This window comes from Serinus canaria, chromosome 3 (assembly GCF_022539315.1).
Source record: "Serinus canaria isolate serCan28SL12 chromosome 3, serCan2020, whole genome shotgun sequence".
Lineage (NCBI taxonomy): Eukaryota > Metazoa > Chordata > Aves > Passeriformes > Fringillidae > Serinus > Serinus canaria.
Window position 1 is genome coordinate 22,927,900 of NC_066316.1, and position 26,074 is coordinate 22,953,973.

At 42.2% G+C, this 26,074-nt stretch overlaps 1 protein-coding gene across 3 annotated transcripts in view; it reads right to left on the bottom strand.

Annotated features, from left to right (window-relative positions):
* Positions 1-11,114: 11,114 nt before the first annotated feature.
* Positions 11,115-26,074, bottom strand: part of HHAT (hedgehog acyltransferase) — a 183,027-nt gene continuing 168,067 nt past the window's right edge. For all 3 annotated transcript variants that reach the window (XM_050972690.1, XM_050972689.1, XM_050972691.1), the window contains one exon: positions 11,115-13,430. In XM_050972690.1, the coding sequence (XP_050828647.1) occupies positions 13,339-13,430 (92 nt within the window). In that variant the 3' untranslated portion in view covers positions 11,115-13,338. The remainder of the gene's footprint in view (positions 13,431-26,074) is intronic.

Below are 26,074 nucleotides of genomic sequence, written 5' to 3' on the forward strand. Positions count from 1 at the left end.
GATATTTTTGTGTGCCCTCAGGGATATGTTAAAGGTTATTCTGCTATTGTTGTTTGCCCAGCAGGACCAGCCCCAGAAGCCCCCTAACTGTAATAATTGCCCAGGCCTGTGAAGAAATGCAGACAAGTCCCCATTTTCTGGGGATGCTCCTTGTGTAGCCTGATGCTCAGAATGACACCAAACTCCTCCCCACCCTGTATAACAGTGGTTGGGTGAACCATGTCCTTTTCTAAGGCTTTTTTCAGGCTCTTACAATGGCCTATAAAGACACATTATTTGTAAAGCTCTCAAAGATTGTAACATACACCTGAATTCTACTTTAAACTTAATGTCTTTGAAGATTACGGCCAAATTTACCTTTGCTATGGTCACGTAATGGCAGAGAAACTCTGCTTGCTCCTTACAGTGACACCTTCAGGGTGTCTGCTCCAGGTGAGCCCTGACAGCCCAGTGTCAGTCAGACCTGTACAGTTGTAACTGAGATTCAGCCCATTATTATGAACTTATAAAACTGGTTGTAAGAGAGTGCATCAGCCTTCAGCAACCTGTATTTGTTGTAAGAGAATTTGAAAAAAGATACTGTCTAGGATGAGTTTTGGGGTTTGGATTTCTTGGACTGTTGGGTGGTTAAAAAATGAACAAATCCATGCCCACTCCTTTGAACCCCAGATTAATCTGAACCTGTGCTATGGTGCTCAGGCTCTGCTGATGCAGCACTTTTCCTTTAAAGAGTGGCTGAGAGCCCCTGTGTTACAAATCTGTCGTTCTCCACTGAGTCTTACACTCAGACAGATGCCTCTGGCTGGATGGCATGTGGACCCATCATAAATGTTATTAGTTCTTTGATTTTATTTGTCAGCTTTTCCTTTTTCTCTTGTTCCTCTCTACATGTTGATTAAGGCTTTTCACTTAAATTATTTTCCAGCTTAGAACTGAAGGATCTCTGAAACTAAGACTCTGCCCCTTCACAAGCAAATGCTTGTAGATAGTAGAAAGAAAAAACCCAAACAAAAACCAAGGCCTCAGTTTTGACTGTGTTCTGGCATAGTGCTTCTGCCATTTAACAACCTGCTAAATGACCTGCATCATTCTAAAAGAGATGATGTGTTCCATTTTTGACTATATGGTGTAATTAAATTTCAGCAAAAGAAGGCAGTTGGTCAAATGGGAACTTCTGAAAGCTCATGCTTAAATGGTTACAAAGAATACAAACATGCAGCACATGAAAAAGGATTAAAAAAGCAAACCCCAGCCCTCACCCCTACCTTGTTCAGATGCATTTACTTCTGTCTGGTATTACAAGAATACTTTTGAAAACACCATTCTTCCTTTAAATCTCTTCCACAGTTCTGCCCTGAGCCCCAGCGAACACCCTGTTTAACAGCTTCGAAGGCGATGTTCTGTTCCTACAGCACTTCCCTTTAATGAACTGAACAAGATACTTACTGTGACTATCTGGTGATATATTTTCAATCACTCTTAACCAATCTGTGAAAAAATTGACTACATAATTTGTCTTTACTATATAAACAAGGTGTATGGTTACGCTTGTGCAGATGTGTGTACATACACACACACACACACATATATATATAATATCTGTGTATAGATAAGTCTATGGATTGCATTTCTGTTAAGTAAAAGCACATTCCTCATTGATTCCAGTCCAAGAAGGGAGCTTAAATCTTCCCAGTAGACATCCACTGAGTGTCCTGTTAGTGTCTTGTTTGTTAACTGTTGAATTTTAAGGCCATGATTTTTGATTTTTCTAGCTGGCCTCAACTTCATACTGTGAGTCTGGTAAATAGTGTGACTGAGAGAAGATCTGGTGAGGGTCACGATAGTCAGGAAAGAGAAATCCATGTGAAATTGGAAAAATGCTGTATCCTACTTGGTGGGGATAAAGCTCATAAGCTGTGTTTGTTGCTCACAGTATCTCTGAAGCCAAGCTGCCCTGGTAGTGTTTATCATGGCTTTTCCTGCAAGAGAGATGGTGGAATAGATGGATTTATTTTTTTCTGGTACCAGGGGCTGTCTCAAAGGTGCTGAGCCTATTCTTCTTCTCGTGGGCAGCATAACACATGGTTGCTGCACCTCTGCTTTCTTGTCCTGGTGTTAGCTGGCAAAAAACATCTTCTACTGAATTTTTCATTTCCACATAGTCTCCTGTGGGTGTATTGGCAATAACAAAGTCTGTGTTTTTGCTGCACTTGTGATACATCAAGACAAACCTTCTAGAGAGAGTCCCATGCAGGGGGAGCTCCAGAAATTTGAGGTGAGGCACAGTAGGATACTGTATCCTCTAATCTGACATCATTTTGACCACATTGTTGTGGGAAGCATTGATTGAATTAAATAAAAATAAAGCTTTTTTTGCAATAAGATATATCCAGCATTTAGCCTTAAGACCCTTTCATAAGTGATATAATTCAAACTGTGATTCCATTCTTCTTCCTTCTTAATGTTCTGTAGTATTTACAGTGTTGCCTAAAGATGAAGCACTTTGATTAGCTTTCTAAATCTAATGGAAATCACTTGCTGATAATCACATTTCTTTCTCCACTTATTGCCTTCTTATTAGGATAATTAATTACTCCAATTGCCCTCTCCCCTCATAAAACAAAGAGACATAGCTGTTGTCTAAACACTTTTGTATATCAGGGAGCCAGCCTGTCATATTGCAGAAGTGTTTCAGAGGCTTTTTTTTTACAGATCAACAAAGCTAATGTGAACTTACCTGCAACTGTAATTTGTTTCAAGCTGATTGTTGAGTGTTGTGTAAACATATTTGATGTGTAATCCCAGAACATCTCTGTAACTGGATCCAAATGCTGATGTTAACAAAACAGTTTGGGGTTTTCACTAACTGTTCTGAAAGGCTCATGGGTTTCTTTCTTCTTCCCACTAAATCTGTGACCACTAACATAGAAAAAGAATCATTTTAGCTGTAGATGAAAGAAGTTCAATAATCTTGTATCAGGATGAACTGCTATATAAAGAAATACCAAGTTTTCCAATGAATGTGTTATATTATTGTACCTACATACAATCAATATTTGTACATCTGTTGGAGACCTGTCTGCATTTCAATATTTAGCCACCACTGCATGGACACTTGATTGATATGCAGTTAATGCAGTTGCTTTGGCGCTTTTCAATGTACTTCACTTGTTTTTATCCTTTCAGAAATCCACCAAATACTCTCAGTTCTTTTTCTTTGCATTTGTCACTTTGTTCAATGAAGCATGACTAGAAACAGAGAATGAGTAGATACTATTTTTGTGGTCAGCAAAGCAGCTGCCAGTAGATAGACAGTGTGCGTATGTATGTATGTATACACACTGTCTGGGAATGTTTCAGATACAAATGCAGCCACCTCCATTAATGATATCCCTAGTCAACATTTTTAAACAAGCACAAATAATATTTGTAAAAAAAGAAGTTTAATTTTATTTATTATAGTAATAAACTATTTTATACATTACGGTTGCTTTGGTGTATTTTTCTCTGTGTTGAATATGTGCCCATAAGATCAGCCAGGAGGTTTTAAATTTCTCTCTTGAACTTCTGGCTAGCAGTTTTGTTGCTGTTGGTTTGTATCTCAAGTGTTATCAGTGGAGCAGTGGGATATTATTGCTTTGGTTGTAAATGATTCAGGTTGTTTTTCAGATTTCTTTCTGCTGCGTATCAGTGCAAAGGGATTCACATTTCCAGGCTCACTGTAAATTAAACTCAGGTGCCCTTTAAAGTGAATATTGTGACACCCCAGGCAGTGTCCTGTGCTGTGGACCTCAGTCTAGCCCAGGTATCTGCTCAGCAAAAAGAGATCACCAGAGGACTGGCTGTGACTGTCTGAAATGATCATCCCATGTCCTGAAGGCACACATGTCTATAGCTGGTCTGTGGTTTAGACTGTGTTCACTGCTGCAAGATCTGAGAACTTTTACAAAACTTATGGAAACCAGAGATCAAAGAACCTTCTGCTTTCCTGTCATCTGCTTGCAGAAGAAAGTGACCTCACCGTGGACTTACACAAAGACAAACCCCACAGAGGGAGCCCCTGGCAGTGACACTGCTGCAACAGGCAGCAATGAATATTTTGTTGGGCACCTCAGCAAAGGATAACCAAAGGTCATGGGAATGGGAGATCTTTCAGATCAGGAGGGACACATGTGACAGGATCACAGCCAGCAGTCATTCCTGCAGGCCAGAAGCCACCCTGGAAGGTTATACAAAGGTTTGGTCTTCAGGGTGTCAGCCTGGGCCCCGTGAGCTTTGCGGCCATTTTTGTGGCTCATTCTCCATCCTCTCACCAAGGCTCTGGTGAATGTGGCTGTCACCTGTACTAAGGCACTCCATGGGATTGTCAATCTCATCTCCAAAAGAACAGCAGTAAAGCAGGAGCTTTCCCACTGCTGAGCTGGGGTGGAACTGTACCCAGAGCAGCCAAGGAGCACAATGAGGAGCTATTTTTAGCACCATTTCTGCATCCACTGTCCTATGTGCTGTGACAGGAGCTCTCATCACTTGCATTGTTTCTCTGGCCAGTGTGAAAATCCAGCTTTCTTTTGCATTATGCTATACAGTGTCCTTATACTTACTAGAAAAGGGAAAATTACCATAGTGGAGGCATGTACTTGTGTTTTTTTTGTTTTGTTGTCTGGGGTATTTTTTTTTTTTTAATTTTGGTTGGGTTTTTTTGGTTTGGGTTTGTTTTGTTGTGTTTTGTTTTTTGAGGTCTCTAGAGGCTGTTGTGCTCATTTTCTGAATTCTTTATTATTTTCTTTGCTCCTGCATTCTTCGCAGCCTCTCTGGCAGTGCTCCAAGCTTCAGTGAGCACAGAAGGGGTAGCACCAGCCACACAATGGTCCCCATCAGAGTTTCTCTCCCCTCAGCAGCCCCACAGCATTTCAAAGCAAGGATAATTACCTAGAGCACTCTTTGCCCAGATTTAGGTGCCAGATTGCAAAGGCTGCTGTTGTGCACGCTGCCCAGCAGCCCTGTGCTCAGCTGTGAGCAGCCTCAGGCCCACCTGCACCAGCCCCTGCTCCTCATTCCCTCCACGTGGGAGCACATTCACAGCAGGGACAGAAGGTTTCTAAAACACCTGAGTGAGCTGTGGCTTCTGATTTTTCTCAGAAATAGCTGCAGGTGGTTATGAATTAGTGTGCAGCTGCTGGGGACCCATGCCAGAGGGTGTACAGTCCTGGGGCAGCAGCAGGAACTCCTGGGGACAGTCAGCAATGCATCAGCTTGTGGGGAGGTGAGTGCTGCCTACAGTTTTAAGTTCTGCATTTGGTAATGGAGGCTCTTTAGTTGCTCTGTGGTGCATTTTAGTATCCATGTTAAACTTGGAAGCACTCTGTCTCCGGTCCTTTTTTGCAATGGACTAAAGACAATCAGCATAAACCAGCACAGAAGAGCAATAGCAATGGGTTTTATTTGCTCCCAGAGCACTGAGGATCAAAACTATTCCTGTTCAGCGTATGCCTGGTGCAGGGCAATGTTCAGGAGACCCTACCAAAGCCTGGGGAGAGCACTGAGCCCCTCACCCAGTGGGAAGTGACCACTGTGCCCCAACACTGAGGCTGAGGAGACCTGATTAGCTGCTCTCTGTGCTTGCCTTCTGCTCCAGGCTGGTTACTGAGGCTGTGTATCCAACCAGAAAATGCTGGGAGGGATGCTGTGTTGCTATGGTATTTATTTCTGCCAGTGGTGTCAGGGGTTTAATTGCAACACACACATAAAGAATCTCAGCCCAGAAAAAGTCTTTTTCACCTAGAAGATTGAGTCTGTGCTTCTTTCGTTCTAATTCACCACAACTTCTGTGTTGGTAGGTGGCAGCTAGGGGAATTAACCTCTCCTGTTCTTGAAAGACAGGATGAGTAAAAACCTGTGAGAAATCCAAAAAAGGCATTAGGGAAAGAGGACTTCTGAAGTCTGTCAGAAGTAGCTATCAAGATGCTCCTTCACTGCTGTATCTGTAAAATACATGTGCTCAAGCCTTGTCTTTTTGCTTTTTTTTCCTCTTCCTTTTCCATTCCTGCTTCCCCTTTCCTAATTAAGTTCAAGTCCTTATGTAGCACAGCCAAATTCACATTTAAGTTGCCCCATGGCACAGGTGTGGGTTTAAAACAAGCTTAACTTTGGCAGCTCCATCCATCATTACCATTTCCAAAGCTTTCTCCCTGCAGCCCCACGTTATGTACTTATAGAGAGAGGCAGGAGTGTTTGAGAAACCTTGAGGATGTTTTGGCTGGTTTTAAGCCTTGCTCTCTTGTAGAGATTTGCTTGAAGATGTTTCTGTTCAGGTGGATGAGGGATGAGGGAAAGGATGAGTTTTGCTGTTAATTCCTACCTGGGGGGGACACAGAGCACCTGTAAATGTCACTGCAGTTTCTATGTGCAAATCTGAGGGGGTTGTGCTTTTGCTCTGGAATTTCCTTCCACATTCCCAATCTCCAAGCTTACAAAACTGGGGGCAGAAAGAAACTGTGCTGGAGTATCTATTACACATGTGGATTTTCTATAAAAGGAAGATTATGGCTTCTTCTTCATCAGGGGCTGCCACTGGGGGGGAATACTAAGCAGCAGCACAGGGAGTGCACTATTAAGCCTGGGAGCTGCTGTGTGCTCAGCAATGGGACCCAGACAGCTCCACAAGCAATGGCTCCCTGCAAGCAGGGCTTAGAGAGGAGAAATAGATTGCTTTCAGAGCTCTCCAGCAATCTTTTTTAGTGAGTTTTATGGTTAAGCAGAAGGTGTTTCAGAAGAACTAACGATAACAGGAAAATGTATTGAACACTCTCAGCGTGAGAACTGGAAAGAAAGCTGAGATAATCCATATGGAGCACCAAGTCAAAGTATTTATTTTTGTTTTCCTTTAGAATGATAACACTGCACATGCAACCTGGCTAGTGGAAGTGGACAAACAAAAAAAAAGCTGTTCAGCTGAAAGCTAAACTGGAAAAAGCATCTTTTAGGAAAGTGTACAGGAAGTGTGCATGAAATTACAATTCTGCCAACACAAATTGTAAATAGCTCAGTAAAATGGGGATGGGCACCTCTCATTTGGGAGCAGCAAATAGAGCAGCTATGGCCAGGTGTGCTGAAAGGCTGCAGGCTGGTTGCTCTGATCCCAATGTAGATCAGGGAGAAGAGTCTAAGGTCACAACAGCAAATGGAAGCAGCATACAAAGTAGCAGAAGTACAGTACCTCTCTTTGTAGCTTGAATCTGCTGCATTTCCTTCACCCAGGAAAATCTGTTATGGAGGAAACCTGTCTGTGTGTAGTGAAAGCATCCAGGGAAAACCTTGGAAAATGAAGTGTGAGGGGGGATTTGTAGGTTACACTCACTGAGGGGGCAGACATTAGGGAGGGAGCAGAAAGGGGAAGCACAACACTGGCACAAGGCACAAGGGCAAATGGGACTGACTGCCCAGGAGGCTCCTTTGGCTGAAGGTTCTACAGGGCTGTAGCCCTCTGAGTCACCATTTGCCTGCTGGAAGGAGCTGGGAGATACTTTACCCTGCCTCAGTTGTCTCTGCAGTGTCAGAGAGTGCCCTTGTATTACTGCCAGCAGCCCTAAAGGTTTAAAGATTTAGCTTGGAAACCTTTTTAGTATGAAAATGTCATTTTTCTTAAACTAGGTATTTCCTCAACCAGCATCAACTAAGAGCCCCCCAAGTTCAGAGCCCCTAAGTACTCCAAAAGCAGTGTGTTATTTTATTTTCAATGGCCATTATGCTTTTTAAAGCCTTACACCTATGTCAGGCCTCAGACCCAACTTGCAGTTGCTCATGGTGTCAGTGGTTATTGGCATAACTGTTCAAGACAAGCAGGACATCTTCAGACCCTTTTTAGGTCTCTTATTTTTACCAAGTGGTGTTTGGCAGGACTTGATCAAATTGAGGAACTTTGAGAAGAATAACCTGAGTGAAGGTTGGGCAGATGGCACCAGCAGTGGTGTGTGAAGTGTGGGACAGCAGAGCTGGATCCAAGGGTAGCCTTGAGACAGGATGCCAAGAGCTGGGGAAAGGCAGTGGAGAGGTCATGAAGTGGCCTGGAGCAAATGTATGAACAAATGGATGTTATTAGCCTGCAGTTTCATCATGAATTACCACCTCAGCACAAAACTGTTACTGCAATAGTAAAGAAACACATTACTATAAATTAGCAATACCATCACTTCAAGAACTGTCTCATAAATGCTTATTTTTATCTCTGAATTGTGGCTTACTATATGGTAATCCTCCCACATACCAGAGCCCCTAAAGCAATCTTAACCCTTCTGGCAGTAGTCTAAAAAAAAAAAAAAAATCAACCAGACCTAATTTTTTCCCTGACTTGTATTTTAATCAATTTATGAACAGTGTAGCTGTGTCTGTTCTCCCAGTACCATTTCCAGTTCTTCTATTTTTGTCACCTAATTTTGGAAATTCAAATGCTCTAGTGCAGGGATGAAAATGTTATGGTCCATAAAAATTAATTAATTTTGTCAAGAAAGATCAGCTCTAGAGGGAGTGCCAATACAATTTAAATGCCACAGGTCATAACTGAAGTTATATTTCTGTGCTACTTTCTCAGTAAACTTTAATTTTTCAGTGGCTGGCTGATGCACCTGTCTGCAATGATTCACTTCAGCTACCCAACCATATATCAAGCTTTTCTTAAATCCCTGTGGATAGAATGCATTTCTGTTACCTGCAGGCTGACCATTGCTGGGGAAGGCACAGGCTACAGGTAGCCCATTTAATTTGTTCTGTTCCTGAAAGGGGCTGATATGCAGCTACCTAAAGCTATTAACACATTGAGCTGCCCCTGGATATTAAGAAAGGTGGTGCAGCCTAATTTCTGGTCCAAATTTGCCTGTTAGATCCTGATGTTAACTTAACTTGTTCTCACCCAGATCTTTGTGATTCCTAGCATAAGGAATGAGGGTTTTAATCCTGGCATTGACTGGTGGGTACAGAGTGCACAGACCTTTTTCCTCTTGGAAAGCATTTTACTTATGTTCCTAAAGCTTGTGGGAACTAAAGGGAGCGGTGCTGAGGCTGCCTCGAAGTTGAGCCTTGACACCAGCTCCATCTCTTGTGCAGTGCCTAAAGTGTGTCATAGCCATCAGAATTTTCCTTTTCCTGTCCTCCTGGGCATTGCTGGCATCTGAGAAAGCCTCTCAAGCTTGGAGCTGCCAGTGCATGTCCCCTAGGCTGGGGATGTCTGAGCCACATTGTCAATCTGTAGGTTGGGTGTAGGTGACTGGTGCCACTGGCAGCTGGGACTCATTCTCAGATGCTCTGGCAGGACCTGTGCTGGACGGGATTACATTTGCATGAAGCAGAAATTTTTAAAACAACAAAGTTGTCTTGGTTTTTTTCTTCCTTTAACACACAACTAATGGAGGAGCCACTCCACAAGCAGCTCCTGGTTGGATTGTTGAATTCAGTGAGCGTGCACAGAACAGCCCTGGGCATCCACGGGGACCCACAGGGAGGACTGCTCTCAGAGGTCCCATAATACAAGAAATGATCTATTGTAATGCAGATTTGCCCTCTTCCTCAAGGTGTAACAGGCACAGGGTTCTCCACGCAGGCTTTGCATCGAGCAGTGTTTCAGCTATCCCTGCTGGATTAAAATATATGCCTTGACTAACAAGTGGCTGTGTGCTGGGAGTTATTTTAGAAAGCAATAATGAGCTGCACTACTCGTGGAAGAGGGGGAAACTATAAAGAACCACGAGGAGAAGATGTGACAGACCATGCATAGCAGTCTCCTCGCTCTTCACAGCTCCTTGAGGACAATCCTACTTCCAAGCCAGACGAAGCAGAGCCTCCCTCCTCAGCAAGTGCAAACTGTGACCACCTCAAGGGTTTGTGGTGACAAATGCAATTAGGTGGGTGTGCAAGAGAAAGGACAGGCTCTGTGTTATTGCTGTGACTAATAACAAAATTGCTGCAGGTTTTCACAGTTAAGCTGTTTTTCTTCTGACCTGTGATAAGCTGGATATTCCAACTAAGCTGCTTTTAGCTCTCAGATGTGAAAGAGATACGAGAGCAAAGCCTTGCCCACTTTCTAATCAATGCAGAATTAAAGAAAGAGCCACTTAGTATAATCCTACCCAGTAATGACAATGGCTCTGTTAACTAAGGAGGGGCTAGAGCAAGGGGGTGGGTGTGTGTGTGTGTGTGCGCAAGAGACTCCACTGCAGCTTTGTGGTAGCCATTACAGCCACATACCACTGTACATTATGCTTCACTTGTGAACTCTTGTTGCCAGTTGCCATCGTGTAGCTGTCCAGCTTGTTTGCAGAGCCACCACCTTTGGGGTTTTTTTTGTTCCTTGCACTTTTGTGACTTTTAGGGTCTCACAGCAGTAGTAGTCAGTGTCTGCTGTTCCCCTCACCCTGGCTAAAAGTGCCCCCCTTTGGTGCAAAATGGCCAGGGTGTTACTTTGGCCATGTCTGTCCTTGTCACCTGATTCCTACACCCCTTAGCTAGCTTTTTCTCAGTGCTTGGAAGTCTCTTTCTCACACACCCCTCACCTATTTTTTCCCTCTGGGAAGTGGCATGGCTACTGCAGTCTCTTCCAAGTCTCTGCAAACTCCCCCCCACTCAGCACTTCACAGAGGCCTTGCTTGGAGGATGGCACTTTGGGCTACCACAAAAGTACATCGGGTACCACATGAAGAGTCACTTCCCAAGCCATGCTGAGGAATGTGTCTCCAAGCTGAAGGAATAACTGAGCAGCAAGTTTGAAGTGTTTCAGGCATAGAGCTGAGTGTTGTCTGACTGAACATGCCCCGTGCTGACAGCTGCTGTAGAAGCAGGACTGAGAAGGGACTTTGTGAGTGGGAAGCACCATTTTATGTGCATGCTGCTCTTCAAAGAAACCTCACCTGCTGAAGTCTTTCCTTAACCCAGCTACAAAAGGCTGATTTGCTGTTTAAACTCACAACACTAGGGAAGGCATGTTCCATGCAGTGCACAACAGGGATGAAAGTGACCAGTCTGCATTGCACTCATCTTGCAGGCTTCCAGTGCATAGTGGTGTTTCTCCCCAACAGTGGAACACTTATTTTTCCTACACAAGGCTATAGTTTTCAAAGACACAGCTCTCAAGCCAACAGTGCATTTCAGCTTTATTTATAGAAACAGGAAAAGATACAAAATTATGAAAGATATATAAAGCACTGAAAAAAAACCAACCAGAAAACAATTTTAGTTCAGAAATAAGCAGGCTCTAGATGACCTTCAGGGTCATTTCCATATTGGAGCTGGAAGTTTTGCATGCATACAAATTGGAATCCAAGCACTCAGTAGCACCTCAGCTCATGTAATAATGATAATCAATAAGACTGAAGAACAGATTCATGACTTTTTGCTCTAATGCTAATTCTATTGAATTACAAAGTTTGAGCAGAGTCTGAGAAAGTTCTTGCCCTTAGCTCAGTGCTGCCCCAAGGAGGCCAATCTTTTGGATCCTTTTAGAAAATTCAGAAGCCTAGAGCTATGTACTCTGGGGCTGAGAGAATCCCTGCAATCATCCTCCAGTCAGTCAGGAGAGACATGTCTGGCCAGGCAGCATTCAAGGTAAGTTATTTTCAGCAGGCTAGGGTGCCTCCAAGAAACAGCTTCCAGGGGAAATCATGGCATTGCCATAGTGGGGGAACTGGGGGACTCTTAGCATAGAAGGTTGGAGCTTCTGCTTTGAAACAGCAGGAGATGGGCTTTTCTCTGGATGGATAGAGCTGAAGCCTCTGCCCTTATTTCCTCAGGAGTAAGTGGAGGGTAACAAGAAGGCTGCCATAGTTGTGAGCAGCAGAGACATCAGAAATGCAGGCAATAAGGAGAAGCCTGTCTCAGGAACTGAATTTCTTGTTGAAGGGATAATTATATCAGACTTGGCTGAAGCTGCAGGAGTGATGGACAGTAGGACACTAATTCCCAACAGGCTGAAATGTCTGCCAGGGGCATGGAACAAGTTTTGACATGCTTTGGGTGGAGGAAGCTGCTTTTGGAAGAAGTCTACTCCAGAACTTGTGGCCTTTTGACCAAGCCTAGGGGGAATGTCTAACTTTAGAAAGACTAAAGGTCTTCTGGCTGCTCTTCAGTATCAGTTTAAAACAGAACAGTGTAGGAGACACTCATAGTATCAGGCAGGGGAAGGGTCCCCCCTTAGAAAACAGCATGTGTTGAAGCACTACTGCAGCCTGGACACCTGCAGGTGTGACCTTCTGTCCTGGTTCAGGGCAAATCTGGGAGAGAGCTGTCCTTCCCAGCTCTGGACAACACAATCTTTGGGCAAAGATGCTGCTGTAACAGGTCTGTGTGGCCAAAGGACATGGAGCTCCAGCTAAGCTGGGGCCACTGTATTGGACCATTCTGGTTTTTTCTGAAGGTCTTAAAAAGTTCCTCCCAGGGTGCCTGCTTGCTTGGACACCAGAGAATGAAGCAGACTGAACAGATTTACCATTAACCAGACTGGAGATGTCTCCTTAAGTAACAGAACAATACCAGAGGCAGACTGAACAGTCTGGAGGTGGTATTAGCTCCAAAATAAAGGTAGTATTTAATGCTTTAGCTCTAAGACAAGACAGAGAGCACGTTAAGTCCAAGGAGCTTTAAGAGCATATTTGATTAAAAAGGAAAACTGTTCCTTAAGAAAAGACCTTCCTTCGTACTCTCTCTTTTTATGGATACAAAACCATTTCTAAGGTTACCAAAAAGGTGCTATTTTAAAGGTAAAATTTTAAAAGAAGACATTAAAAAGAAGAAATAGGCTTTGCTACAGTAGGTGGAAAAGTAGCTTAAGGCAGACTACTCCAGTCAGTGAGAATACAAAATGTTCTAGCTTATATTGGAAAGCAGTCAAGAAGAACTGATGAGCACCATGCCCTTCATGGAGTAGTGTAAGTGCAGGGCACAGCCCTATCTGCCCCTGGACACCATCTGTGAGAGACTGGGCTTTTTGAATTCTCCAAGGTGGAAATTTTTTTTTCCTTCATATCTCAAAATAGGCAGCAAAACATGAAAACAACCCTCAACATAAATAAAGTACCTGTTCTGAGATGCATGCTTCTAGTGTACACAGAGTCACAAAGATGCTGTTTTACAAAAGTAACATAATTCACAATGCTTCATAATTTCTCCTCCCCCTCTGCTGCAGCCCATGAGTGTTTCTGCAGTTCAATTCCTGCATTTGCAATCCAGAGTCAATTAAATGAGCTTTTGGTTTTAATACATGGACTGAAGACTTGGTCTTGCTCACCTTTGTGCAGACAGAATATCCAGTGTAGAAAAAACAACAACCTGCCTTAAGAGTAATTGTTTGCATCATTCCTAGTGTGCAGCACTCTTCTGCTCCCACTCAATTCCAACATGAGAATAGCAGTACAGGAACCCAAGAACAGTCAGTGTCGCCCATGGCCAGCCTATAAATAGAAAAGACAGACAATCCTAGTCAGAATAATTAATGACTGCTTCAAGTAGAAATACTCCTGGGATGGCCAACTTATGATGCTTCTAATTAATTTTATTGGCAATTCAGCTTCATAAGTAAGTAGAGTCAACCCACAAAATATGAAAAGTAAAATTATCTTAGCTCTAGGGTTGCCTGACCCCCTGGCAGTCCTTGTCTTTCTCATTTTTCAAGGAACTGGACCAGATTTATTCCTGTGGAATTGCAAAGGTCTGTTTCAATCCTCTCCTTTGGAGTGAGTTTGTCTATCAAGCAGATTCCCCCAATGACCCTGATGGTTTAAGCTGGCTATGGTGCTTCCTAGGCACAGAGGGAAGTACAGCCACAATGAAGATCATTAAAAATCTGAACAAGTCCAGTTACCTGTTCTGCAAAAGGAGTCTGGGGTAATCTCTGATTAAGGTTGTTTTGGATATCCTGCAGCTAGGTGTAAAGCCTGATGTACCCCACTAACAGCTAATGTGTGCCAGTGAAAGACAGACAGACCTCTCTGCCTGACTTGCCTGATGCCCAGGTTAATTTTTAACTATGAAGACTTTTCAATATCTAAAATCTTTGCTGGTGAAATGATGTTTCATTATTATTTCAAGTTCTTTTTAGCAAAAGCTACCATCCTTTTACTCAAACTTATCACAGCTAACAGCAGTAAGCAGGAGGTCACAAGCCAAAAGGTCTGTTGCTTTCCAGTAGAGTTATAAATAATTTGAAAAGTAACCAAGCAAATGATTTTGCTTTCCTTTATACCTTTCCCAACACTTCTGTTTCCTTTGTCCATTCTCCTCCTTTCTCTAGAATTTATGAAATTTAGATCTTACAGGCTGAAATCCTCAGTGCTAAGCCCTGATGTGTTTTAGTGTGTGCTCTCTGGAGACAGAGAGGAAAAATGTTTGAAGGTTTTTTAATGGCTTTTCTTGTTGCATTGTTGACATAAAAATTTCGGTCATGTGCATGAATGGTTTTCTGCATCCTGTCCTTGGACTACCAACATCTGCTTCTGAAAGAAAATCTGCCCTTCTTGGGGAAAACTCTGGTCTAAAGGAACCTACTGGCAGAGAGGAGATGCCCCTTTGGCCTGGAAGAAGGGATGGAGAGAAGCTGTAACCTCTGCACAAAGTGATACTCCAGGAAAAGCTCTTTCTGAAGCTATATTTACAAGGTGCTTTGCAGGCTGATTTTGTCCAGGCTCCAAGCTAATTCCAGGCAGGGCACAGTTTAATTGTGCTCCCATCCAGCTGTGCCTTAGCTCAATAGCCTGCCCTCAGCAGGACTCAGAGCCCCAGACTCAACCCTGCACTTCTGGGGATGGCACGTGCTGGGACCTTCTCTGTGCTCCAAGAGCTGGGCAGGGTCACACTTCATCTTGGAACAGGTCCAGAAAAAGTTGCATCCCCCTGCTATGAATAGCTGTGTTTGCTTCATGAGCCTCTAGTTATTCTGGCCTTGCTTTATGGTGAAATACTGTCCTGTAACCTGACTGATTTTCATGGAGACATTTAAAAACTCTAATCCCTTGTCTTCACAACACCCTGAAGTGAAATTATACTTTTGTTTAATTATTTGTTTCACAAAACAAATTGGCTGAGGTATCTCCAAGGGGATTTTTAACCATAAAAGTCTTGTTTTATTTCAGAGAAATTAGCCTGCTGCAGATTGGGTTTCACCTTCAATAGCAAGCTAAAGCCCAGCTGTGCTTTGTCTCTGCTGAAATTGCATGTGAAAGTATGTCAATAGATGTAATAAAATCATACCTCTTCTGGCAGCAATATTGTGGTGGCAGCTTTATAGAGACAGAGCCAGAAAATTAAAAAAGAACTGAGTGGAATTGTTCTGTTTTAGGGGCACTTTTGGAATTTGCTAGTTACATGTTTTGCATTTTCAAATACTGTAAAGCTCTGGCACACAGAAAATGTGCCAACAGTAGCTGACTTGCTTGCTCTCCCCAACCAGCATATTAGAGATCTTGTCAGAATACATAGTTATGGACTGGAAATATTTTCTAGATGTCTTAGATTTCTGCTAATATTCCTCCATAGTGCCCAGAACCTGGGTTCACAGGGTTTTTAATCACAATAATCAAGCTTGTAGTAATCCTCCTGGAATGCAGGGAGTCTGTCCTGTAGAGTGTCAGGGGTGGCATTCAGCACATCATCTCCTGCTCATCTAATGAAGGTGAGAAGGAAGGGGGAAGAAAAAATGACCCCAATATGGGCAAAGGAAAAGGGGATTTTAAAAAATTTAATCTTGTTATAGTTCTTTTAGGAAGTGCTGCACAAATCCCAAAGCCTTTCTTGCTGCACAAGTAGGAGGCAGCTCCAAGCAGGGGTGAGGGGACCTTGCCCATTCTTGCCACACTGGAACCACGTGCAGTGCTGGTGGGTGTGGGGAAATGCAGGTGAGTGAAGCAAAGGCATCATGCTCTGCTCCTTGGCAATCCCAGATTCCTGCCACTCAAGGCAGATTTGCACAGGTGCACCCACACTTGAGAAGCAGCCCAAGGACAGCCTGAAACAAGCAGGGGACCTTTAAACTGTTTTCACTAATCTCTTCCATTTTAGGATTGGATGTACAATGAAGTTGCTGAAAAATCTGAAGCACTTGGTCTCCAGAAGGTGATGATGTAGGAAGGACACATGGAGCAATGCTAATCCAGCAAGGGTGCAATTTCAAATTCTGCCCAGCACGTGTTTTCCTTGCAGGTGACCTCCACAATCAAACAGCAGCACGAGCTGCTCTCTTGCAAGGTAAGGTCACAGAAGCCTTTTCTGGCTTCCACAGTTTCTCCTTGTAAACCCAAGCAACCAAACAGTGCTGATGGCTTTGGATGCACAGCTCCAAGGAAATTTCCTCCTTTAACTCTGTCCAAGGTCCATCTTAAGGTATGTTCATGTCTCAGGCATTTTGCTGCCTCTCATTCTGCTCCTACTCTCAAGACACCATTCAGGGGGCTCTTTCTGGCAACTCCTCAGCTTTACCTTATCCCTCTAAACTACTGCACCCTCTCCTGTGCTGTACCAGTCTCCAAACTCTGCTTGGAAGCACACATGCCTGCATTTTGGATCAGTATCACTCTATAAAGTCAAACCTAGAATGCACTCTTCAAAACATTACTGGTTTCAGATCAAGCACTAGGCTGTTAGGAAATGACTGAGTTAAGTCTGTTTATTCAAAACCATGTCACATACCACCTTAAATCTCACAGTTTCTTGACTGGTTTCAGTAATTTGATTTGGGCTTGAAGGCTGAGTTTCATGGGACTACAGAGATTGTGATAATTTTTTTCACAGAAAGATGAATTTGTGTTCATTAACATATGCTATTTGTAGAAACAAGGACTAATTCATATGCTGTTTGAAAATCCAACAATATTTGTGAGCTTTACCTGCAGAAATTTATTTTAAGACAGCTGGATATCACTTTTAACAAAGGAACATTGGGTGAGAATCACAAAATTCTCTTATGGCAAGGTGTGCTGCTCCACAAAACATCAAACACAAGCTCCTTTGTGAGGAGGAGTGCAAATTTTGTAGAGAGGTTGCAGGAGCAGTTGATCCATCTATCACACAACCTCCTCCCAGAGAAGTCTTCAGTCCCAGCTAGGCCTGAGGCACTGCTCTGTCCAACACAGCTCATGGACTTTCCAGGAGTCTTTCTGGTTAAAACCACATTTTGGTATGTTAGGTACTCAGCTTTCAGCCTAATGAGCAGGAGGTTTGTTTTCATTACAGGATCAAGAGAGAATTGATACAAACTTGCTGCAACAGGAACAGCTTTTGGAATTACACTTTTAACTTCTCAATCTCACAAAGTATTTGAGAGATTGCATACTTTGCAAATGACTAGAAAAGGTCATGCTTCTAGCATGCTCTGGATTTTGATAAGAGTGGGGTGAAACTGAGCTTTCAACTGAAAAGTAACAGTCTGGACCACAGTTCTCAAAAGACCAGTTTATATCCTTACAACCTCAGTTCAAATCATTTGAACCAACATTTAATCATGTATTCAAGAAAAAAGCCCTTTCAAATTTCCTCAGCACCCACAGTAATGAAAAAGAACCACACTGGCAATGTTTGGGCATAGCCAGGTTTCACATCATCATCAGAACACTGGGCAGCAGTGCTTTGTTCCTTCCAACCAGTGAGATGTAAGAGAAGGGGGGCACAGTTATCTCTTGCATTTTCCAAAACTGCTTTAGTGGCTCTTGGACCTAAATGTTATTTTTAGAAGTGCCTTGGCTGCACAGTCCTCAGAAGTCTTCAAGTGCAGAGTAGTTATTAAATCAATTGAAGTCAGAAGAACTAATCTCCCTGAAAAGCTTGGCTGGAGGAGCATACATCTACTCTGACTTTGATTTGGAAGTACCTAAGTTGCTGTAAGGCTTAGCACTCAGGAAAATTTATTCTTAAACAAAAGTTCAAATGTGACAAAGACACTGAAGCAACTCCTCTGTAAAGTGGAATTAAAGAGACACAATGGTGGGAAGGAGGGGGAAGAGGCACCAGTCTGTCAAGCTTAATAAAAAGCCAAAGCAACCCAGCATTTGAGGCCAAGACAGCTCTTACCTACAATTACTAACATACTTAAAGGATCAGTAAAATGATCACTTTTTCAGAAAAAATAACACATTCCAAACTGAAGATCTACTACTTTCTGTTGAAAGAAACCTATTACCTAGCCCAACATTTGAAGCATCTCCAAATGTTGGGCTAGATAAACTCTGCATTTTTTAATTTTAATTTCATGTCTTTTTGTCATTTCCAGGTGGACCTGTCTGACCATTACAGCAGGGAATGTCACACAGCATGTGTTACAAACATGGTGCTGTTTGATACCCAATTAGTCTTCAGATATTTGGAAAGAAAAGCCTGTTTTCAGCTGTGTTGTAGCAAAGCCCTAACATGATTCTGAGCAGGTTCTTTTGCTGCTGCTTTCAGCCTCCACATTGCACACGTGTCAAAGGACAGACAATAAATTCTGCCAGCAAACCCACAGCTCTCCAAGTCCCAGCTGGGCATCTCCATCCTCCCAACCCATGCAGAGCAGCACACAGTCACAGGGTCTGTAAATTCAAGATTCCACTTTGTCCCATTGTGAGCTCCCAGCTAACAGCTCTCACATATTTCCCCTCCACCCACTGTGCACCTTGGGAGCAGAGCAGCTCAACCAATGGGAACCAGCTTGGGAGATTAGGTAAGGCTGACCTGACCTATTCCTACAGATTTCCAGGCATTGAAGGCACTTTAGCTGGTGGGTGTGGAAAAGGTCCAAATATTAATAATAAATATTACTGTACAATAGGTCGTGTTCAAAGGAAGCCCATGGGAATGCTGCAAGGATAACTCAGCCCTGTCCCAGGTGGCATCTGGAAAGATAACTGAGAAGGACACAATTCAAAGCTCCCAGGTGTAGACCTGAGCCTTAGCCAGGCACACTGGCAGTAACCACAAGAGCTGCCTCTTAGTAGGCATGAAGCAGTTTCCAGCAAAAGGCACTAACAAATGTGCCACACAGTAATCTACTTATGTGCATTTTAAATCATGCCATCCCGAAGAATGCTTACATCTGTGGCTTTCTGAGTACTTAGCACTGCTGTGAAAAACTGAAAATGGAGAAATAACAGCCCAAGACCATCAGCTGCAACACAGGATGACAACAAATCATTCAGATCAGCATTACTGAAAGCAAAAAGCCAAAGTCTCTTAGTGGTTTCATATTACAAATAGATGGATTTAGTAGACAGAGGTCACAAAAGTTGTGGCTTTCTTTTGTTTTTACTGCACATGGAACCAGGCTTTACCATAGCTAAAATTATTTTACTTTTATGCTTGATGGCACTGAAGAAAGTTGTGTGTTGACAAAGACTTTGTTAAGCAACAAGATATCAATTTAACCTAAGTCAGAGCAAAGGCTGCTGAGCATGCTTTTCCCTGTTAATTAGATAAGCTGCAAATAAACAAATTCATAGGTAGAGCTCAAAAGATTGGCCTATCCTTCAGCTTTTACAAAGCACCCACCAACACAATCCAGTGATGAGGCCAAAACTATTTTCATTGCACTATGTACATGAAAGAAAAAAACCAAAAAAACCCCACTACCACCATGATCTGCTGTTTGCTGGTAAATGCTCTCTGGATGCAAGTATCCAGAGATTCTCTGTTTTGTCTTTAGAGCTAAAACCTCATTTAATGCTAAATACCATGACCACTTCCAGCTCTCCAGATGCTGCACAATGTAGACTAGAAGGATTATTTCCCCAGTATGCATCACCTCACACGAGCAGGATAATTTCACTCTATATTTCTCGGTGTGTTTTTGTGATATTATCCTACCTCAAGCATTTTTTACTTCTAACCCTTGTATAAAGCACAAAAAAATTTCACAGGAGTTATGCCTTCTGCTTCATGCTTTAGAATAAATCTTCACCCTCTACTAGTTTTCCCAGCAGAGTTAGTCAGTGGAAAAAAGCCTGGTATTTTAGGCAGTAATTGTGGTCTCATGCATATCAAGTTGACTCTGGAGTAATTCAACTAAAATCAAAAGAACCATATTCATGCTACTGCTGAATTTGAATTACCAGTAAGGAAGACTGATGAAAACTGCCTGTCGGAATCTTCCTGCTGAAATTGCTAATGAGGAAGGAAAAAAATCCAACCAACCAGCTTTAGTTTCCAGATTATGAAGGGGTGAATCTGTAAATCAGAAGCAACCTTCCCTCTACTCCCATGTCTTAAACTGAGACCCACACACAGCTAATATGAAATCAAAGTCCACAAAATATGAAATCTTAATGCTCATTTATTTTTAGAACAGAGAGAAAAGCTTCTAAAAGCATTATGGTAAACAAAGATCCATTTTTACCCCAAAGCAAGGCAAAAGAGCTACCCTTATGAAGTGCTCTGCAAAGAAAACATTTTAGAGTTATGTATCTGGCTTAGGACAGCACTATGCTTATCATTAAATGTCTGCTCAGGTATTCCCAACAGAACTTCCTTAAATATGGTGTGAACAAGTGCATAAAGATGAGACCTGCAAAGATTTTAGGGCATTTTCCAGCTGTAATTATCTGCTCAGTGTTATATACACCAATGGAAGCACCAGAGCAGGGAGCCTCCTTCTGTTAGAGTTTTCAGATGAAACAGGAGAATGAAGAGTTAACTCCCCAGCAGAACATGAACATCCCAAAGGCAGAGCTGGGAACATTGTTGTTGCCTGGCAGGATCCTGAGGTGAGCATCTGGCTCTCACTGAGCAGAGAGATGCCCATGTTATATATAGAAAGACATGCTGAGCAGAAAGGTGAATTAACCTCCCCTCTACTAGAGATTCAGATTTCAAGATTTCTATACCAGTCTAACTGGGGTTCTTGGATTTAGGTTTGTGTGTCAGGCTTTTCACATACAATGAAGCTCCTTCTCTTGCCTTTTAGTGCTAGGGAGCTCTTGAGAAATCAAAGCTATATACTCACAAAAGAAGAGGATTTAAACCAGGGATGCAGACACGTGGCATCAATCACCAGCAAGCAAACATTTGGGTAAAAAGGTGAAGCACCATAATTTATTTCCTCAACGTGATTTCTGGCCAAGGTACCCTGAAGTGGTCATGAATATATGATGTTTAAAATGACCATAAAATAATTAATTTTTAAATATGAATAATGATTTAAAGATTCCTTATTCACAATCCCCTTCCTACCTGCAACCCATTTGTTAATCTGCCATTTTTCCTTGTCATCCTCAAACCCACTCATATTCCAAGACCATTGCAGCTATTCTGTGGTGCTGTCTTGTGTCTTCACAGCATTCAGAATTAGGAAAAAAGCAGACAGTGTGACAAATTTAACAAGTATTTACAACCAGCTACGCTAGCAACAAACAAACTATAGCTCCTTATCACAGAGCTCTCATAGCTGAAATGCTCCATGGATAAAAATTATATTAACTACTAGAGCTTAGTGCAGCAAGAGAAGGGCTGAGAGCACAGCGTTCATTTACATGAACACTGCATTTGATAATTGCTACATCAGTGTAAAGCTAACACTACAAGTGAGGTCATTGAGCTGAGTTCTCACTTAACAGAAATACAAATATCTTGAGGGATGGAAGTGCACAGATAAGGTAACCAGGCAATCCTGCAGTCATTTACTGAGCCATGGCAATCGATGCAGGACTGAGGCATCTTGAACTGCTGGTCTCAGGCTGGATGAAGTTACTGCCCTTCTGCTTGTGTCTCATTTTCACAGTGTCACTAAAGGGCAAAGAAGAGGGCTGATGCAGATTTAGGGAGGCAGAGAGACAGTGGTGCCTGAAGGTGGCCATGAGCCAACAGAAAACCTTGACAACAAACAATCTCCATCCCACTGGCAGCAAATCCCATGAAATGGAATTGTTGCACACAAGTTATCTGGAGTAAAAGGCCCAGACAGCATTGCCTCAGTTGAACACTTTTTGAAAGAACAATTGTCTCATTTACCTGACCTGACCCTGCTGCAGCCCACAGAATCATAGCAACTAAATAGAAGAATTATCAGTAAAATAGTAAATTATAAATAGCTTGTGGATGAGAGTAAATACATTTTAATTTTGGGGGAGGAAACAAATCTGTGTTAGTCCATCAAGACCACTTGAGACAAAGGAAAAAACTAATTTAAAATTCCTTGAATTATGTCAATATTTAATTGAATTCAAGGACAAGATCAGACAATTTGCTTGTATATTCCCAGAAAACACATTCTGGATTTCAAGAGTATATCTACTGAGTTTGGGGAGGGAATACCTTATTCTCTGCTTTCTGTGTGAGCTGGGCACCAGATTCCAGAGAGTATCTGAAAATACAGGCCTCTCTGGGTGAGCTGTGTAAGCACAGAGGTCATCTGAAGCAAAAGCTGGTAAACCATTCATCACTTGTGTCAGAAAACACAGATCAGAAACACCCAGGCAGCTATATCAACATGCAAAATCTGCCAGGACAGGGATCTCATTTGCTAAGCCCTGCTTTACTTCTCTGGGATGTGCTCTCAGGCCAGTAAGCAGCTGCCCTAGGGGAGGAAGCCTGACCAGCACAAATCTGAAGGAGTTACCTACCAGCGTGGCCATGGAGATCAAAAACATTCTGCCAACCCAAGCTGATGCTGAGAGGTGCAACCCTTCTTTGCCTTGTGCCTGACTCAGAGGAATGTAAAGAATGGGAATGGGAAGATTTAAATCTTGTAACAGCCTAGGTGTTCTCCTTGCTTTCCTGTTTTAAGCAAGCTTCCTGAGCAGCTGCTGAAGGGGATCCCTCACAATGCTCCTTTCAGGTCAGATGGCTGCACCAGCGTAGCAAAGCATATATAGAAACAAGTCTGCAACTACAAAATGATCTCATAGAACTCCATCTTTTCAAAATGTTATACCTTTACCAGCATATTCCCTTTTCTAGAAGGAAAAAACCCCTCACAACCTTTCAATTTCATAAAACTGTAACAAAGTTCTAGAATTACTATGCCTTGACAGGAAGTTTTTGCCTATATTTAAATTGCCTTATTTAACAAAGTGCAGTTTAATGCAATGAGATATCAACTTTCCATGTGCTTCTCTGGCCCACTAAAACCAGCAAGGAATAGGACCTGATGCATGGCTGTTATACCCTCTGTCCCACCTGGGCTCTGCTATTCACTGTAATATAAGCAGTGCTGCAAATCTTTAACATGACTGTCAATACCACCAATATACACCTCTTGCTCAAAACCATCTTACTAATCTTACTAATTCCTTTCAAAACCAGCATATACCTGCACCCCTCTGGAGGGATCCATTTGTATACATGAACTCTGTACTCTTCAACCAGTTTCCTCTTCTTCTGTCTCTGGCTGAGACATTTTGGAGAGGGCAGGATCCTGAAAGCCTCACTGACTCCCTGCTCCCCCCTCCTGGTGGGGCAACCTCCATGGCAGAGACTGGGCTTCACTCCCAACCACTGTGGGATTTCTCCTAGATTTCACATCTCCTGGGAGAGAAATATAATGAGAACTGGCTACGAAGCAGTCATTTCCATTTGTGTATGGGCTAGCACAAAGGAAGAAATGAGAACAAATTTCCATATGTACAGTCTCTGCTAAACAATCATCTCTGCAAATCTCTCCCCAGCGTGTGTGCTGCTCGCTGCTTTTATGGGATCAGCCACACAACCAGAATAATTGATTAATCATCATATCAGCTCAGAAGATCCAAGAGAACAGAACTGGATCTGATCTGATTTCAGATCACAGTTCATGTGCAATGGTGTGGCTACATGGAGTAGTCATTTTACAGACAAATTTGGGCTAATTAATGAAGGCTGCATCTCAAGCAGGCCCAAACTGTGATCAAATATCTTTGCTTACAATCACTACATGCCAAAAAACACTTTCTCACATCCTCATTTTTAAACTGAAATACCAAGATGCCCAGTCAAGGGAGTACAGTGGCTACAGGGGTTGGCTGGGCATGGGCAAAGCCAGTGTTGAAGAACGATAGAGTGCAGAGTGTCCATAATTTACCCTGACTAGCTGGAGAACCAAAAGATTGCCTTTTTTTGCCAGGGTGAGGGCAGGGGGACAGGGTACATGACTCACCCTGCCAAAACAGGCTGTTTTTCTTCTGAAGGCAGTATCACTCCTCATCTTAACAAGGAGAGTAATGCCAATTTCTTTGGCAATAATTAGCATACATAACAGAGAGGACAGAGGGTTCATTTTCTTCCCTTCTCCTTTATTTTCAGTTGGCTCTTCTACTGATTCTACATGAATTATTACTAAAAATCAATGCCTCATGCTGAAGTAAATATTCTGGACGAAATGGAAGAGCTCTGCAAATTTTATGCATGGTCACTGAATGCAGGTGATTTTTGCACAGGAAATGACATTTAAAAAGAAAAGTATTATTTTGTTTTACTGGTTCTTTTCCCTATTTGAAAATATTAAAAGCACAATCTGGTTCTACAGCAACCCTATATCACCTTACAAATTCCTTTCAAAAATCTTTTGAACAGATACTGGCACATCCAGTATAAATGTTGAAAGATTTGTTTGGATCAAATTTTGCAAAACAAGTTTTAGCACTCTTCACATCTGCTCACACTGTATTCATAATATGGGTCAAAACTGCTCTTGATAAGTCCTTTTTCCCCTTTGAAGAATCACTTTGCATTGGGATTTGCCTCAGTGTTCACTTTTCTGCAGAACTGCAAGATAACTATGGATGAAAGACCTTCGTCTGTCCTTCAGTGAGTACTGGCCTCAAGTGAAGAGCTCAGCTGCAGTCAAAGTTTGTTGTAACAAAGAAGCCTGATTAAATAAGTGAAATTTACCATTTGGCAGAGTCCTTCAGCCGTTCATAAAAGTCGACGACAATACGAAATGTTTTGATCAGAAACTGTGCTTAAGTCTTTGACTTGCATCCTTGATGACCTTTCAATCACATTTGAACACATTTCAATTACCAAGGCAGAAAAATTACCCTGGCAGATGGACCAAGGTCATTACCAACTTATTAACATCTCTACCTTCCCATTTGCTGAAGTCCCTGTAGCTTCTATGGCTTATGTAAAAAATATAATAATAAACTATTCTTTTATTCTGCAGAGAGTGATGTAGCTTAATTTGTTTTAAATCCTAACCTGAGTTACAACAGATGTTATAATTGTTGGGTAAAATACTTGAGAAGGTGTGGCATCATTTGTGTCTCCATTTTGATCTGCAACTGGAGACCTTAAAACACAGTAAATGGAAGGATAAGAGCAAAAGGGTGACTCAAATGCACTGGCATCACTATAGACAAAAAATATTAAACACTTAAGTGTTTAAGTGATCAAGTAGATCTTCAGAAAAAACAAAGACATGTCTCAGGTGGACTGAGAACACAACTAGGGAAACAGCAACAGAAAAGATGGGAAGCAAGAATCAAACTCACAGATTTGAAAAAAAATCATCTCTTCACTAAAAAAGAAGACATAAGAGGCTTCCTCAGCTCATCAATACTGATCTAACAGTCCACTTAGAATATGGGCAAAGAATGGGCACTATACATCACCTTAGATGACAAATGATCTTAATCAAGGACATTATGAGAGACTAAAACACTCAAGTACTCTTGAGTATTTAAAAAACCCCTTTTTTTAAAAAAGTAGACTGTAAGAAAGATTCAATAAAATTAATTTTTTTTCAAATCTGAATTGGTTCTTTTAGTCATAAAAGTAAAGAAAGCTTGTATGTCAACACAAGCACTTGAGAGTGCCCTCAGAGGGACAGCAGCCAGCTCAGTTTGCCTCGTGCCTTAGGTGCATCCCTGCATCCCATATGTGCAGAATGGACACCAAAGGTCATGTGGCAAAAGAGACCCCCAAAAATGACCAATGTGTGATATCAATAAGGGCTAATTAGGGTGGCCTTTACCAGATAAAAAACAGGTCCAGTCTTCCGAGCTTTCTTTCAGAGCTAATGACGCCAGTTTTGTTTCAGTCTGAAGACTTAAGACTGTCTGCAGTGAGGAGTTGTAGGCTTGGCACAGGTTGACCAGCAGCTTAATTATAGCTGTCATCTCATTAAGGCAGAAAAATTTTATTGCCTTTCTCTTGGAGATATAAG